Below are 17,512 nucleotides of genomic sequence, written 5' to 3'. Positions count from 1 at the left end.
ATACCTAGCAAAAAAAAGGTGATTTAAATAAGAGACGTGACGTTTAATAAGCAATTGCTCTATAATAACAGTTAGCTAAATCTCGCAAATCTGCTCCAAAAACGCGCGGATTAAATTTTAGAGGTAATTAATATATTAAATATTAATAGGATGCTTTAGGAAGAGCTTAATAAGATATTAGATAAGACGTTAGATAAGGAGGACGAGGTAGATATTAGTGGAAGTTAATAGGTGGATTCTAATAAAAATTAAGATTAAGTAACAGATTAAGATAATAACATAATTAGCCTATAAGCCTCTAAGGATAACTCTATACTAGGCCTCCCTACCCTAGCTAAGACGCTAAAACCTTAATTAAATACTACCAATATAGAGCCGTTAAGTGCCTTAATTAAGTAAAAACCCTAATTTAAGCTCATTTTTAGAGAATAAGCCTATCTAAGAAAGGAGATCCACGGCGATATAGGCGATATTAATATTATAATAAGTAAAAGAACTAAGAAGCCCTTAATGCGTTAAGAAGCTTACCTTATAGATATTAAGTAATTAGATACCCTTTCTACCTTCTATAAAGCTTTTACTACCGGAATTAAATATTACTAGTAGTAATTACACTGTAATAAGCTTTTATTACCACCTTATAGCTAAAAGGAGCTTTAAGCTTACCTATATAAAGATAGCTTTATAGAAGCTGCTAATAAGGAATTTAGTAATCTTAAGTAGTAAGGAATATTTAAGACTGTTAAACGGACAGTGTCGCTTAACGTCTTACTCGTTACCTAGGTGTTTATTTATAAGTTTAATACTAATAAATATCTAGTTAAATTTAAAGCCCGTCTTTATATATAAGGCGACTTATAATAACTTAGTAAAAAGGACACGTATATAGCAACCCTTATAGCAAAAACATTTAGGGCTATAATAGCGATCGTCGCTATATACAATCTAGAGACTTAGTAGTATAATATAGTTAATGCCTTTGCTAATAGCCTTATTAATAAGATAGTTTATATTAAGTTTCTAGATAGCTTTTAATAGAAGGGTAGGTATCTACTCCTTTAAAGAGCTTATACGGCCTCCAATAATTACTATTACTTTAGCTTAATAAGTTCTTAACTACCCTAATAACCCTAGGTCTAACGGCAGTTAATAGAGAATTATACCTATTTTACAATAACTGGCTAATTATATTCTTCTACGTTAATAATATTATAGTAGCCTACAGCATAAAAGACCTACTAAAGCTTTAACTCTTTAAGGAAGAGCTAATAAAGAAATATAAGATTAAGAACCTAAGAGAACTAACCTAGTTCTTAGGAATTAGAATCCTTTATAATTAACCTTAACAAAAGCTTTAGCTTTATTAAGATTCCTATATTAATAAAATCGCCAGCACCTTCTATTTAAAAGATTATTATCTAATATATACGCTAATAAGTACGGACGATCTCTTGCCTAATCTAGAGCAGGCCTTTAAGCAGCAGGTCTATATATATTAGAGAAAGGTCGGCTTACTACTCTACGCCACCTACATTATATAACTTAATATTACTTAAGCCTTAAGCAAGCTCGTAGAATTTCTTTATAATCCGTCGCCCCTATATAAAGCCGTAGTTAATTAAGTAATTCTATACCTCTATTAAACGAGAACCCTAGCGATTAAATACTTAAATAGGAATATTAGAAGTTAGATTGTTATCTATATAAGCAACGCTATATTTAGCAATAATCCTATTAGTTGGAAGAGTACTAAAGGCTTTATATTTATACTATTTAAGGGAGTAATTAACTAGCGCTCCACTAAGCAGAAGACTGTTATAACATTAAGCACTAAAGCTAAACTTAAGGCTCTATTAAATGCAGCTACCGAATTAATTTAGTGGTAGCGCTTCTTTTAAGTTATATAACTCTATATAAATAAGGAGTATATAATTAGCTGCGATAACCTATAGATAATTTAGCTGCTTACTAAGAACAGACCCTAATTAAACACAAAGCTTCGTTATATAGATATCCACCAGCACTAGCTTCGCTAAGAGGTTTAAAAAGGGTTAATTATAATTAAGTAGGTTCCTACTACTAATATAACAGCTGACGGTCTTATAAAGGCCTTACCAAGGCAGAAGCATAAAAGCTTTATTTAACAACTAAATCTAATTAATATTAAGACCCTATTGTAGTTAGATTTAACTATACTATTTAACCTATTTACACGATTTCCTTATTAAGTTCTTGCTTTTAGATGGTTTCTATTTAGTTTAACACTATAGATATTTCCTATTTAGGTATATCTAGCTAATCACCTACCAGTTAATTAGCTGGGGGGGGGTGTGTCGACCTAGATTAGGTTATCTTATTACCGACTCAGCAACCTCCCATTGACTCAGTCATTGACTCAATCATTAACTCGGTCACCTACCCCTTGTTTCCATTGCCACCCCCCTACCCCCTTCTCGTTCCCATTTCCTACACCTTTCCTATGTATATATAGAGGCTCTAGAGCCACCATTCAATAGACAGAGTCATTATTCTTTTCCTACAATCGGTGCACGGACTTCCGATCGACAGCTTCGCGCAGAGCTTCGCGCAGGGCTTCCGCAGAGCTTTGTGCAGAGCTTCGCGCAGAGCTTCGTGTAGAGCCTCCGTACGCAGAGCCTCGTGTAGAGCTTTGTGCAGAGCTTTGTGCAGAGCTTCGCGCAGAGCTTCGTGCAGAGCTTCGTGCAGAGCTTCAGATTCAATCGACGCATCGCCCGTTCGGCGGCGCTTTCTACTAGATATCGTGGAGGCGTACGGAGTAGATATACTCATCGATTATAGAGCTGCTTCTGCGGATCAATTTAACGGTATTTCTGAGATGGTAGCTGTTGTGGAGGTGTAGATCAATTTCGTTGAAAAAGGTAACTGCTCTACATACAAAACAAGTCGGATCGCCTAAGAAACCTTGCGAAAGTCTCTCAGACCATAGAATCAACTTTTTTGTCAAAAAGTTGATTCTACGGTCTGAGGGACTTTTCCAGGACTTTGTTAAGCGACGCGACTTGATTTGTATGTGGGGCAGTTACCTTCTTTAACGAAATTGATCTACACCCCTATAACAGGGTGGTTTTGGATAAACCTTATCGCGATAAGACGCAATGGATATCCTTATCGCGATAAGGATATCCATTGCGTTTTATCGCGATAAGTCTTGGCATACCCCAAATAAATTTTTAGTCGCCTTCCTCCTCTTTATCATTATATAAAATATAGTTTTAGAAGTGGAATTAGAAGCTCTTAACTCTATTAATACCTCTAAATTAAAAAATACAAGAGGTTGCTTAGCTCTTCAATATGGAATACCCGTCCACTAGGCAGTAGTATGGTTTTGGATAAATCTTATCGCGATAAGTCTTGGCATACCCTAAATAAATTTTTAGTCGCCTTCTTTATTATTATTATATAAAAATTAAGTTATATCATCCTTTTTTTCTATATTTTAGTAGGTGGCTCTATATATAGCTCTACATCCGGCTCTGCGCATGGAAGCTCTGCATACGGAGGCTCCGCACAAAGCTCTGCACGAAGCTTTGCACGAAGCTCTGCACGAAGCTCTGTATATGGAGGCTCTGCACGACGGCTCTGCGTACGACGGTTCTGCGTACGACGGCTCTACTATGAAGGCTCTATATAAAAGCTTTGTGCAGAGCTTCGTGTAGAGCTTCGTGCAGAGCCTCCGTACGCAGAGCTTTGTGTAGAGCCTCCTGTTGAACGGACGATTAGGAATGAGAACTCTGTTTTATTAAAGAGGGCTCTAGAAGCTCTCTTATATACATTAGGTAGGTCCCAAATACAATGACGACGACGTCGTCATGTAGTAGGTCATAGTTAAGAGAAACAGGTAATGAGACGTTCGATGAGATATATGAGCTCAAGATACGAGACAACTGAGATATAGTTCGTATAGACGATCTAGGTCGTCAGATAGTATTACGATGGTAGTAAGGAACTTCGATTTAGGTCGACACCTCCGTACGCAGAGCTTTGTGTCGAGCTTTTGTGGGTATAGGGGCGGCAGCGATTACTATCCAGACGCCATCGGGTCCCACGAAGATCTTACTAGCTAAGGCAGCGTATATACCAGCTTTCCATACAAATTTGGCCTGCTTGAGAAAGTCCAACAATAAGGATGTATGGTGGGACAATAGAAGGAACCTACTATACAAGAACGATCACGAGACGTTCGCCTATTGCGAGCGCCATTGCAAGCAATCGACGCTCGAGTACAACGAGCCGCGACTAAGGACCGGTCTTTTTGGGCCAATTGGGCGTCGACACATCATCTGAGAGAATATCCTGCTTGGATGTGCTGTGCTAATGAACGAGATTGTCCAGGGAGATTGCAACGTTGAATGAGTTCCGCCAATTCTTTGGACTGTCAAAACACACACCTTCAAGGACATCAACAAAGAGCCAAAAATAACCGACGCATTGCGTGATCTCTATGAAGACCCTGACATGGTCGAGTTATATCTAGGCCTAATGTGTGAAGGCGATGGACGCTGCCTGGATCCAGGAACTATGGGGCTTAACAGTAGCCTAACAGCGCTATGGGCAGGCGCTTTCTGTGATGCAGTGACTCTTGTCCGCTCTGATCGCCTTTATACAGTTGTAAGCGTTCATTTATGATCACTCCTAGATAAAGCTACATCCCAGTAGTTTACCAACTCCCCTCCCTTTCGGGATTGGAGTGTCGGCTCTCTTACGGCATGGGGTGTGCGTGAAGTATCATCGGATCCAGACACCATGAAAGGCGGAGCCTTTCACAGACTCTTCCAGCGCGTATTTCCTAGATATTTTAAGAATAACTCCGTTCAGATGTGGCAGCCATTCTACACCCCAGCCAAGAATCTGGTCCTCGCCAAAGAGCAAAACTACCCATCACAGACGGATACTTCGGATCTGATAATTGATAGCAAAAATAAGGGCAAGGCTTACAGAAAGCTCGCAAAGCACGACCCTATCAGTACCGAAGGGAAGTGCTACCGGCTGAAGTTGCCAGGCCTGCGCGGATTGTGTCCACTTCTAATTACAGCGACATTAAGGAAATGATCTTTAAATCCGAGAAGGCGCAATTCCACAACCCAGGAATCACAGATGAGGCAGTCCTTCCAAGCAGCTATCTGGGAGATATGATAGGCGAGGGCAAAGCGCTCTACGACGCTCTCGACGTGCTACAAACGCTCATCACGAAAGAAACCCCGCAAGTGTTCATGGAATACTTCGTAGAAATGTCGAAAGGGGTTACTGCACGCGAGCAGCGTAAGTTTCAGAAAGTGTCGGACGGACAAGTCACTCATAAGAACTCTGTCGATTGAAGCTGGCTCTAGAAGCTGTCTATATACATAGGGTAGGGGGCAAAAGACTGACGCTGACGACGATATGTAACGGTTACCCAATTGCCACCAGGTCGATATTGCCACTCATTCAGTAATAGGTAATATAAATACGATGGCAAGAAACAGGGTGGTGAGTTGGTGGTACCTGACAGTGACCTCGACAGTCGACAGAAAGTCAAAGACTGCCCCAGGCCTTGAGCAGGTGTACCAGATCGGTGTTGTCAAGGATTAAGTTACACATTGCTATTTGCGAGGTTGGCTACGAGATGACGCTCACACGCTACCAGTTATGCCATACCGGTCATTACCAGATTCGTTGCCGATTTACTTGGCTTCTGGGATAACGTCAAGACTGAACAACACAAGGACAGGCTCTACAACGAAAACCAAAGCTACAAGCACGTCGACAAATGCCGGAGCTACAAGGTATACGAGTCCGATGAAGCCACATTGTGGAAACGCCGAGTTGCTTTCCGAAAGTCCATCGAATTCCTCGAGAAACAAGCGGAATATGGTGCGGAACAGGCTCGGGCAGGCTGTCGGTTTACTGCTCGGAGCCTCAAAACTGCTGGCAACGATGATTATGTTGTGAGGGTGCGAGAATTTGGCGTGGAGGCGTCCAGAGAACTGGTTGCGAAGATGGGCGGCCCTAACGAGGCCGCGACAGTGATGCTGGCGATTGCGCTGGATGCAGCACATAAGAGAGCGTGGTGATAGTGAGTTGAGAATCCGCTTCCGATGATATGGGAATCCTAACAGTTTTAGTTCACAGAGGTGCTCGCCTGCTATATCGATCATCCTCACGAGGATAAGCCCGACATGTCACATTGGACCAAGATCCAAGCCTTGGTGTATCAAGATACGACACTAAACGCCTCGACATTAAACAGCTCGCCCTCACAGCTCTCACGGGTATGCTGAAATACATGGCGAAGCTTAAGGATCACCGCATCGCTCACGACAAGCTCGGCCGTGTAAACGCATCATCGGGCATCGAACAATACATGACGGTGCAGTGGGATCGTCTTACGCTATTCCCAGCCAGTGAGTCCCTCATTCGTCTTGCGGAAAAGAATACGGATTTAGACTAATGTGTGGCTTCTCCAGCTTGGAACCTCCGCTTCAACGGCGAGGGCCGGGGCGTGTACAAAGGCCCCGACAACGCTGATCAGGGACATAGTATCAACAAGGTCTACCAGAACCTGACACAGATTCCAGCCGGCGGGCCATACAGGTTTGGATCATGAGGTTCGGGCGTGGGTTCAGCAGCAGTTGCTGCGGATGCAAATGGCGTTGCGGCCAATCGCTAGGCCAAGCCTCGTGGTCTGCATTAGGTGAGAGGGGTGTGCGAAGGACAGACTGTATAAGTAGAGGTTGGATAATTGAATGCCCTCACACATTTTGCGGCTTTGGACGGATGCTGTTGCAGATGTCGACAGCTGATGTCGACAAACTCAGTCTGGGACAGGATGTGCTCATCCTACTCTCATGTTCATTGTAGAACCTTTGAGGTCAATGTAGTGTATAATTCAGCAAACTTGTATTCTATGATGGATAAAGAAAAAAATGCAGCTGGTTCTACGGGAACAATGACGAAAGTAATTGAGGCGGCCAGTTCCGGATTCGTGGACTGAAGTCTGTGCCTGATTGTACTTACACGCCCCAGCCATATCATCTCACTCGATCCACCCCCTGATAGCCATCCCTCAACTTCTCAGCGCTCAAGGGAGTTAAGGTGGCATTATAGCTGTCATTTGCATGATATGTGAAGCGATGTATGGAAAACAAAACTATGAGATACATGATGTATTTGTAATAGATAGTGCAAACTAGCTCAGAGCAGATCCCTCAGGCCTTGACATAAGGCCCGCTTGTATTCAGTTCCTTGACTCTAACGCTCGTTTAATAGCTAAGGCAAAACTTATTAGCACAATCTCAGAAATATATCCTTTGAGCTTCGCTCTTACCATCGCAGCTATCCTTCGCATCTCCAAACAACATCTTCGTGTTGTCCATATAGAACATTGGATTCGGCACGTCAGCATACCCGCTTGCCATGCCCCGTTTCATTACTACAACATGTTTGCTCTTCCAGGCATGCAAGACAGGCATACCGGCTATTGCGCTTCCGGACTCCAGCGCAATGGGATTGACGGTATCGTTAGCGCCGATGACGAGCGTAACGTCGGCGTCAGAGAAGTCGTCGTTGATCTCGTCCATTTCCAACACGACTGTCGCTGCGCATTAGCACGCATGGGCTTGGAAGATCGTTGAGGCAATAAGTTAATGGAGAGAACTCACTATCATACGGCACGGACGCCTCAGCAAGTAAGACATTACACTGGCCTGGCATCCTTCCAGCAACAGGGTGGATTGCGAATCGGACGTTGACACCCTTAGCCCGGAGCATGTGTGTAATTTCAGAGATGGCGTATTGGGCCTTCGCGACGGCCATTCCATACCCAACGACCTATACGCGGCGCACATATATCAATAAAGGTCCAAATGAACATAATCGCATAGCCCAAAGGGAATACGGGTTGGAGGCAAACTCACGATGATGACATTCTCGGCGTTGACAAGCACATCTACTGTCTCGTCAACCGTGGCCCTTGACACTTCTCCCTCAATCCTAACCACATTATCGGCTGGTGCGGCAATGCCGCCGAAAAGCACGTTGGTGAGCGACCTGTTCATCGCTACACACATGATGTAGGACAAAATGGAGCCACTGACGCCGATAAGCGCGCCGACGCTAGTGAGAAGAGGATTATCGAGCATAAAGCCTTCGGCAACCAGGGCAAATCCAGAGTATGCATTTAAAACAGTGATAACAACAGGCATGTCGGCGCCACCGATTGCAGCCGTGGTGGTGTATCCTTTGAGGAAGCTGAGAGCAGTGTTAGAAGTCAAGCATGCAGCACCGATCAGAGGTGCCCCCGGTGCTGCGGTAAGAAACACGCTCATGGTGGCTACATTCGCACCGAGTAAGGTGCTATTGATGACATGTCTGCCCGGAAGAATCCTTGGTCTAGAAGACATGCGGCCTGCAAGCTTGAGGAATGCGACGATTGAGCCGGTGAAAGTAACTCCACCTGTAAATACAAAGACGCGAGAGCTCAGTAGCTGTTAATTTCTGGGTAAGAACCAAGCGCTTACCGATAAGAACCCCCAAGTATGCGCTGACCATGTGAAGCATAGAAATATGTCCAATATTTGCCATCACGCTGCCGATGCTAGTGAGGACCGCTGCCAATCCAACTACGGAGTGAAGCGCTGCTACGGTCTGTGGCAATCCAGTTGGCGTAATTCGTCTTCCTATCAATGTTCCTGCACATGACTTCGGTCAAATTATGTCCTGGAAGCTTGAGAACCGCTTTAGATACTTACCAAGAATACTTCCAATGCCTGCAAGGCCGGCGAACTGCATCAGTACCTCTGGAGAAAAGCCAACTGCAGCAAGGGATGCGAGTATCCCGGAACCGACACCCAAAATACCGAGAAAATTGCCTCGGCGAGCTGTCAATTGGGAAGCAAGGCCAGAGAGCGAACCTAGACTATGAGCTTGCCATCATCAAATGGACAATCAGACTTACTCATGCACAGAATGGTGCTAACAAGATAGCCAGCTTGGACTAGGCCAGCCATACCGGTACTGGCGGCAGCAATATACCCACCACCAAAGGCCACAGCTGGAATTGCATACAACCAAGGGTATTCTGGAGGATCCGACGGGCCTAAACAACGTAATAAGTACGGCGTGAATGTAAATGAGAGACCTTGAAGTTGCTAAATCGAAGCGTACGTTTGAACATATCTAGCATGCGTTTTGTAATCACGAAGCCACCTGATACGTTGACAAAGGCAAGAAGAACTGACAACGCTCCAAGGGCTTGGGGAATTGTATCAGGCAAAATGCCGCCACCCATAACGAAGAAACCACCAACGCCAACCATGCCTAGAAGAAAACGTTAGTGTCGTCTATATCGAGCATCTTTTCCTCGGAAGTGCAGTACCTGAAATTGCATTCGTTACACTCATAAGAGGGGAGTGCAGAGCAGGCGCAACCCCCCAAACGACGCGGTATCCGACCAATCCAGCAAGCGCGAACGTAAATACATTGCTCATGAATAACGGGCCGGTGGCTTTTCCAAGAATAAGTGCGGTGCTCATCCCGGCGGTGACGGTCGCAACTTCTCGTGAGGCCTTTTCCCATGGAGTCATGGCTACTACACTTGCAGCTTGATCCGTGTCAACAGCCTTCTGCTTCGGAGGCGGCGATGCGGGAGGCGCGGGGCGAGGCGCTGGAGGAAGGATTTTCCCATTGTAAGTTACAATCGAACCTCGAACGACTTCATCCTTCAGGTCAACATCAAAATATTTGTCTCGCGGTGACATCGACAAGAGGAATTTGGTAATATTATTGGAGTAGAGGGTCGAGGACTGTGTAGGAAGCCTTGAGGGCAAATCATTGTAGCCTAACCTCGTGTAAACCTTAGTTCTAAAAGACCCAAGGGGGTGAGACAAACCAATTATAGTAACTCCATTGCGCTTGGTGAGATGTCCGGGAACAGTTGCCTCGCAATTACCTCCTGCCTCAGCGGCGAGATCAACTATTATAGAGCCTGGTTTCATCGCAGCTATCATCTATTCATTGTGTAAGAAGCTGCCATGCTCTGGAATGTGATAAGGGTGCGTACCGCCTTTGTGATTAATTTTGGAGCCGGCTTTCCAGGGATCAGTGCCGTTGTGATTAAAATATCTACCTCGCGGCATTGTTCGGTAAAAAGTTTCATCTCCGCTTCGATGAATTCTTTCGACATCTCTTTTGCATAGCCACCTGTACCAGAGCCTTCTTCTTCAAGCTCAACTTCAATGAACTCGGCACCAAGAGACTGTACTTGCTCTCGGGCTGCCGAGCGAGTGTCGAACCCTCGGACGATTGCACCCATACGGCGAGCCTAAAACAGTTACGCTTGCTTTTGCAATAGATGGAGCAAGATGTGGAGTACTAACCGTGGCGATAGCACTTAGTCCAGCGACACCTGCGCCAATAACAAGCACTTTACAGGGTGGGATCTAGATCATCGTTGGCCTAATCAATGGAATCATTAGGTCTAGTATTATACCTTGCTGAAAGTTATATTAGCAAAAAATTGCAACCAAAAAAAGAGTGTGGTGATCATTTTATCGCGCTCACCCAGCTGCTGTTACCTGACCCGTCAAAAAACGGCCAAAGTGGTTAGAGGCTTCCAAAACGGCTTTGTATCCGGCAATGTTGGCCATCGAACTAAATGATCACGCCGTTAATCTCCACCACTGTCATGGTACTGATGGCCAGGAAATACCTTAGAGCATCAAATACTTGAGCGCGGGAAATGCGAGGGACCATATCCATAGCAAACGAAGTAGTACCGCGGGAAGCAATTCTATCTACAACATGTCTATTCTGGGCGGGGTATAAGAAAGACATGATAGTTGCGCCTTCACGCAATGCATCCACTTCACTATCAGGGCCATCAACACTAGGGGCGCGGACTTTCAAAAGAATATCGCTTTGGGAGAATACAGTCCTACGGTCAACAGTCTTGGCACCAGCTTGCTCATAAGCCTCGTCAGTAAACTGGGCTTCGACGCCAGCACCGTGTTCAATCAAGACGCGCGAAAAGCCTTTTTTGAGAAGTATCTTGACATTTTGGGGCGTGACAGCGACACGGCGCTCGCCTGGATAGGTTTCGCGAGGAATACCGACGGTGAGGGTGGAATAAGGGCCAGCGGTAAAAGGGGGCGTGAGCGGAACCTCCTCCGAATATTGGTCGGAAGTAAGGGATGCATGACGGCCAGCGGTAGCGGATGCAGGCCCTGATGCAGGCGATGATGTGGACCATCTGTTCCTGGAATGGCTGGCGTTGACGGCCCGGGCATAGTTGAAGGCGGCTGGACGCACAGTCCAAAGCCCCTCTCTACTATGAACCTGAAGTGGCGCAGGGCGAGTGACCAAAGTGGAGGCACAGAGCCTCAAGATGGAGGGCCTCAAGGGCGTCGGTCGCAAGCGCGTCCGGCACGTAGCTTGGGTGCTTGCAGTCCACATACTGGTCCAAGCGCGTATCCGGGTGTAAGAAAGGGGTCCAAGGCGCGAAAGAGAAGTAGCATCTGCTAGATGTGGCCCTCAGACCAGTTCTGTCGGCAGACTGAGGTAGACAGGATCGCATGAAGAGCATGAAAGGAGCACGAAAGAATACGAAGATCCACGGTTTTTGCGACGACAGAGGTACATGGTAAGTAGTTAAGGAGCTCATGCGTCACGCGTCGGGTTGCATTCTGCCGTTGTTCCGCGTCGTTTTCAATTTGCGGGGGGAAGGGGCGCTTTGGGGTAGATAATGAGGGGGTGGCGCGCGGGAGAACAAGCTAAACTGGCAGCTGCAAAACTGCGGCGTTCGCTAACTACGCGACACGACACGGCAAAGACTCCGACTCTCTGCCTCTTTGCCTCTTTGCCCCTCCGTCTCTTCGCCTCTCTGCCTGTGCGTGAGCCTTAACCTACCGCAGTACCACAGTAGCTTTTGTTTCGAGTTAATGTTTGTCAAACTAAACCAAAACACAGTCCCCGATATTTAGTCTTGGACTGAAATGAATGGGTAGAAGCCAGCCAGAGAGAAGAGCTTTTAGATGCATCGAATATAGCCTTCGAGTATGGGTGCAGACAACGGGAAAAGCCACAAAGGAGATTGGGCGTACGCTTCTGTTACTCACAGTTTCGTCTCCCGTGACGACGTTTTAAATAGTTTTCGTTGCGCTTGCTACTATTGAAATGTAAAGCAGAGAGTCGAATCAGAGGCAAAGGCACGGAAAGGCAAAGCAGGCTCTCCGAGACAAGCGCGCCTGCCGAAGTCCCATTCGAATGATACGGTCTCGGCGGAAACCTTGAAGGATGCACGTGCGAATGCTGATCTCCAGCCCTGTGTTGAGGTTTTTACCTGGAAATCGAATTATGTTTCGACGAATGTTATACACTAAAGGATTATGGGTACTCACTAAGACAATAGAGTTGTCGTCTTGGGAATGCGATTCTGAGTACTGAATCCGTATATGCGGTATACTCGCTTACAAGGCAGGCGGGAATCAAGTTTTGACCTATTATGCTGGGCGTTAGTCTGAATCTAGTATCATTTCCGCGCATTTTCCGAGCGGAAATCAAGCGGCATCGGCTTCACGGTAAGAGCGAAGCAACCTCTCCTTCATAGAATCGTCTTACCGTTGATAAACCGTGTCACCATTGATGAAGTGTTCCCCCAACCACTGCAAAATTCATGTGCAGACCACTCCAACGTTTGCATCCATCAACTTGTCCAGTCTTAAACGCGCCAGAAATATTGCGTTTTCGCAACGCATTTCCAGCAGTTATCCAAAGTATTACCTAGGATCTTTGTCTCCGAGCTATGTATTGTTTCTTGAACGGTTTTACCATGACCCATTCGGGTTAGTACGGCAGGTTGAGGACAAGCGTTGTAGTTCTGCAGAGTTTCAGGCCTAAAGAAGGGAGTAAATTAGCAACGCATTTCACCCATAAGCCAGATTTGATACACAGTGCAGTCCAGGTGTTCCAGGGAGGTGGCTTATCGATTTTGGACCGTGTCCTCGGCCGGACATGTGCTTGGTGAGTCTATTGGGAAACTTCATGCATACGCAGCGTTGGGGCACCTGAAGACCAGAACTAGACAACACTCATAGAAAAAAGATTCTCAAAATGTACTACCTATGACTGAAATGAGGGATCTGGGAGGAACTGTTTGAACGGCCACATATGGTGTTGCGAGAATGGACCGGACAACAACCTTTTCCGAGGGCCGAAGTGAGGTGCTCTCCGCAATACCGAAAGTCATTATCTTTTCCACAGCTCCCTATGGCTTCTCAAGAGGCCGGCATAGCTATTATCCGATATAGAAGAACTAACAGCCTATCTATCCGTCTAAAACTTCCCCCAAAATAAATCATGCAACTAGAGCGTCGGTTGCCTATTTCACCGGTCTGTGCGGGGCATACTGTACCGTGGATTGCCTTGCTGCTGCCTGATTGAAAACAATACTTAAAAGACTCAGTGTTCGAACGGTTCAAGCACTTATCTGCGCGCTAATTACCTGAGGACTGATCTCAGTACGCAACATGGACGACAGCCGAAGCAGCAACCTAGGGGTGGAGAGTATCGCAAGTTATGTGTCCCATGGAACGGTTGCGGACTCCAGGGCTGATAGCCAGAACGAGGGCATCCCCCAGGATATTGGCCAGGTAGGGTCTACAAGTCTGGATGAGGCTAATGCGAAAGTCATTCCTTCAGCTGTCGGAATGGTTTGCGACTCCAAAAATCTCTACGAGGGCCCATCGAAGTGCGGATGTTGCACAAACTGGGTTGAAGAATACCCAGAGGATGTCACGCCCAAATTGGAAGAGACCGAAGCTGTTCAACAGTTCGCCATTCTCATCCGGAATAAGAAAAGTCACCAGTATGGCGGCAAGGCCATGCAAGTCAGTTCAATCGTAGTCCAGAGCCCACTGCTCAAGGCTGTTCTGGAGAACGTCTTTGAGGGTTATGAAGGAATCACAGCCGGTTTGAAGCACGTTACGTTCACGAGACCATTCGAGCCCTTCTTTTATCGGTGGAATCGTTTCAAGGAAGTCGTTGAGAATGAACTTGACGAGACTACCCGTTCCCATCTTCAACTTCTGTATACAGTCATGTCAGTCGAACTTGAGGAGACCGTTAGTACTTACCATGACCTCCTCAACCACAGTGTTATGACCTTCGACTATCTCTGGACGTTGTTTAAGCCGGGAGATGTTCTGTTGTGCAAAATGGATGGTAAAGACATGATGGTGAAATTGCAAAGCTCGGGATACAGCGGCTCGGCAGGATGTAGGGGTTTCTATTTAGACTCAAAATACGTGGACTGGAGCGGATTTGGGTTTGGATACGCATCTCACACAATCTCTATCCAACCCTTCCAAGGTACCAAACCGATCACGCAGTTGGAGGCTTATCCGGCAACATTCAACCCGCACTTCGAAGACATCAAGCACCAGCTTGTCAGTCGGGGAAAGCGGTTTGAAACTCTCCAGGGATACCACTACAAGGCGTACGATGGCTTGGCCGAGATCGTCATGAGTGCTAATTTTGGCAATCATTTTTTTGGGCCACGTAACCGAATGGTCAGTCCTTATATAGGATCAACGGTTAGAACAGAGTGGCTGACTTCTGATCAGGTTGACGGTCGTATAATCATTCACGCGGAGATGTATAACCGATTCAATCCCACTGCCCAGAGGCTTGATCCCCTAGGAATCACTTCCTTCGCGCCTAGGATACCGACCGTCGTTGATGGTGGGCATGAAGAAGATGTAGAAGATTTTGTAGAAGATTTTAGCTCCATCCATCATCCGAACATTGGACCAACTAGCCATCCATCTGTCCACCCACCTGGCCGCAGCTATGGTATGCCGAGTCGCTCCAGAGAATATACCCATCATAGACATCCGCCGTCTCTACCGCCAGCACAATCACAAGATCTCCAATTACAATATTCTCCTGCCGGTAAGTTCTGCTAGGACTGATAGGGTGATTTCATCTCATTTGACAACTTAATATGTAGATTCTGAGAGCCTTACCGAAGACCATCACCTCATATGCAGCTCACTTGTCAAGGGGTATTCTCTAAAACTGAAAAAATGGGGCAAGCAATCCTCAATCACTCGTAAGTTGCAAGACTGCTGACGACCACTAGCCAAGTTCAACATCGATGATGTAAAGGAGATTGTCTGGAATGATCGTGCGTTTGACAGTCTCGTCCTTCCGCAAGGGTATAAAGATCTCATCCTCTCCTTCACAAAGAGCCAAAGCATGAACAGTGAAGTGTTCGACGACGTGATTGAAGGCAAAGGTGGGTTCCACGATTGACGTTTGCGTCACCTCGACAAGCGCTAATACCAATCCTAGGTCAAGGGATTATTATGCTTCTTGCAGGCGAGCCTGGAGTGGGCAAGACATTGACTGCTGAGTCTGGTACGTTCCACAACATCATACATTCCAGGGACCCTGTGCTAGGCTAACCACAAGCGATCGATCAAGTGGCGGAGCATATGCGCGTACCTCTCTACTCAATGAGCGCTGCGGAGCTAGGCCTGAACTCCGCCTCCGTCGAGCAAGCTCTCGGAGATGTCTTAGAGATCACCCAAAAATGGAAAGCTGTGTTACTTCTTGATGAGAGCGACGTTTTCCTTGAGCAACGTACAACAGATGGCCTCGAGCGAAACAAGCTAGTATCCAGTAAGTAAATATCTGGCCTGGCTCCCTACCTAATTTCGAATAATCAACTTACATGTTGTCTGTCCTAAGTCTTCCTCCGGATGCTCGAATACTACCGCGGCGTGCTATTTCTCACCACCAACCGAGTCTCGGTTCTCGACAAAGCTCTAGACTCCCGCGTTCATGTCAAGATCACATACCCAGAACTTGACCTAGCAGCGCGCAAGAAAGTCTGGCATAATTTCATCAGCATGCTGCCTTCCTCATTTGTGGCATTAACGGAGGAGGATCTGGAATTTCTCGCGGAGAAAAAATTGAACGGAAGACAAATCAAGAATATAATTAAAACGGCCCAGCTGCTGGCAAGTGAACAGGAGAAGCCGTTGGACCTGGAGCATATGCACACTGTATTGCGAATTACCCAGATTGGAGAAGTCTCGGAGGGCTAGGTTTGACATTTACATGTCAGCACTATTGACAGGCTACTTCCAATAGGTCCTAGATAGCCTCAATACAGCTCTTCGCGCCTTATCGAATTTCGATCGTTAAAAGGCACGGAGCATCAATTAAAGATATCTCTGCTATCGCAGGTCTAGTTCCCTGCCTTCTGAATTTCTTGCTACTTCTAGATTCCCGTCAAGCATTTTTGTGGTATCATGATCGTAAGTAATCAGGTAACTTAATATACAGTTCTGATTAATGTCGTGTATTACTATACCAAGCGTTATTTCAATTAATGCTAGAAATCCTTCCCGATGGCACGAAAACACGAGAGCAATTTATTTTTTGAAATTGAGAATTCTCGTAACGTTACGTGAGAATTTCTTGTAACCAATATCTAGTTCATGAGGCTGAACCTCCCAGAAAGTATGGATTTTACAGATCAACCCTTCACTGTTAATGGAGTGCACAATAGATTACCACTGCTTACACCCTAAATACCACGTGTTTAAAACATTTGCACGTTATTAACTGCTTATATCTCTTTTTAGCCGTCTTCAAACTGCCTCCGAAGCCAAAGGGATACTCTTGAGAGAGTGGCCTTGAGAGCCAAGACCCGCAATATGGTATACACTGACACTTAAAATAAATCCCTGAGTGATCTGAGGGTGGGTATAAATATACTCCTCTTTCAACGTAGATCCTCTTCTTGCGGTGGTGAATCCCTTGAATAAGGCCAAACTCGTCCCTCGACAATCGCCGTCATCCGACCAAATTCAAATTCTTGATTTGTCAACGTCCGGGAATGGCTACCTACAGGGAACTGTTAGCGCAATCATGCCTCCAGACTGCACTGTAAATATCCCAACATGTAAAATGACCTAGCTGTTTTGTGTAACTCGCGCGAAGTCCCAGGTGATTACCTTTGGCTTCGACACATTCCAGGCCTACTGTACACTGGCCCGAACACGGCGCCAGCCGACCACTCCAAGAACTGCCAGATTCACTTGAGTTTGAAATACCCTGGAGAGTTGTGGTATTCCGTTTTGAATATGACCTATCACGGCTATGCAAGGCTGGGCGTGGGCGTCACGGGGAGTTTCTATTCCGCGTATTTTTTCTCACAGGCGGCAGAAAACACGGTTTGTTTCGCTTTTCTTACTCGTTGTAAGGGACTATCTCGTGCCATGAGAGATCTAACCATGTCCTTAGGAAAGTACCAAAGCACCATCCCCGGCCCAGAGTTGGTGAGCGGCCAGATCTACACTAAGAACGACAAGGTTGAGACTACATGGTACTGCTACCGTTTGGTTCCCCTGCGGCACTACCGGGATCCTCGGCATCAATAACAGAATGGCTCTCACAGCAAACTGCACAACTGCAGCCGGCGAACTCCCAT

At 46.0% G+C, this 17,512-nt stretch overlaps 4 protein-coding genes across 4 annotated transcripts; 3 read left to right on the top strand and 1 right to left on the bottom strand.

The window, feature by feature from the left end:
* Positions 1–4,518: 4,518 nt before the first annotated feature.
* K441DRAFT_696235 (uncharacterized protein) lies at positions 4,519–5,124 on the top strand (the record flags this gene model as incomplete). The annotated part of the gene is made up of 2 exons (XM_067652868.1): positions 4,519–4,647; positions 4,696–5,124. The coding sequence occupies 2 exons, from the start codon at positions 4,519–4,521 to the stop codon at positions 5,086–5,088; spliced, it is 522 nt and encodes a 173-aa protein (XP_067504155.1). The 3' UTR covers positions 5,089–5,124.
* A 1,070-nt stretch (positions 5,125–6,194) lies between these two features.
* Positions 6,195–6,622, top strand: K441DRAFT_677227 (uncharacterized protein; the record flags this gene model as incomplete). The annotated part of the gene is made up of 3 exons (XM_067651041.1): positions 6,195–6,224; positions 6,266–6,419; positions 6,483–6,622. 3 exons carry the CDS (start codon positions 6,195–6,197, stop codon positions 6,620–6,622), a joined length of 324 nt encoding a protein of 107 aa, XP_067504154.1.
* A 688-nt stretch (positions 6,623–7,310) lies between these two features.
* On the bottom strand, positions 7,311–11,466 carry K441DRAFT_559809 (PNTB-domain-containing protein; the record flags this gene model as incomplete). The annotated part of the gene is made up of 14 exons (XM_067643471.1): positions 7,311–7,606; positions 7,677–7,845; positions 7,932–8,470; positions 8,535–8,705; positions 8,766–8,927; positions 8,972–9,112; positions 9,181–9,333; positions 9,392–9,853; positions 9,905–10,022; positions 10,076–10,336; positions 10,392–10,454; positions 10,505–10,508; positions 10,576–10,665; positions 10,724–11,466. The coding sequence occupies 14 exons, from the start codon at positions 11,464–11,466 to the stop codon at positions 7,311–7,313; spliced, it is 3,372 nt and encodes a 1,123-aa protein (XP_067504153.1).
* A 1,821-nt stretch (positions 11,467–13,287) lies between these two features.
* Positions 13,288–16,448, top strand: K441DRAFT_610648 (P-loop containing nucleoside triphosphate hydrolase protein). Its single transcript, XM_067645543.1, has 7 exons — positions 13,288–14,579; positions 14,634–14,961; positions 15,020–15,100; positions 15,152–15,307; positions 15,364–15,429; positions 15,496–15,693; positions 15,763–16,448. Exons 1-7 carry the CDS (start codon positions 13,539–13,541, stop codon positions 16,119–16,121), a joined length of 2,229 nt encoding a protein of 742 aa, XP_067504152.1. The 5' UTR covers positions 13,288–13,538; the 3' UTR covers positions 16,122–16,448.
* The last annotated feature ends 1,064 nt before the right edge of the window (positions 16,449–17,512 follow it).

This window comes from Cenococcum geophilum (genome assembly GCF_001692895.1).
Source record: "Cenococcum geophilum 1.58 unplaced genomic scaffold K441scaffold_20, whole genome shotgun sequence".
Lineage (NCBI taxonomy): Eukaryota > Fungi > Ascomycota > Dothideomycetes > Gloniales > Gloniaceae > Cenococcum > Cenococcum geophilum.
The sequence above is the reverse complement of the archived record's forward strand: the minus strand, read 5'-3'. Positions and strand labels throughout refer to the sequence as shown.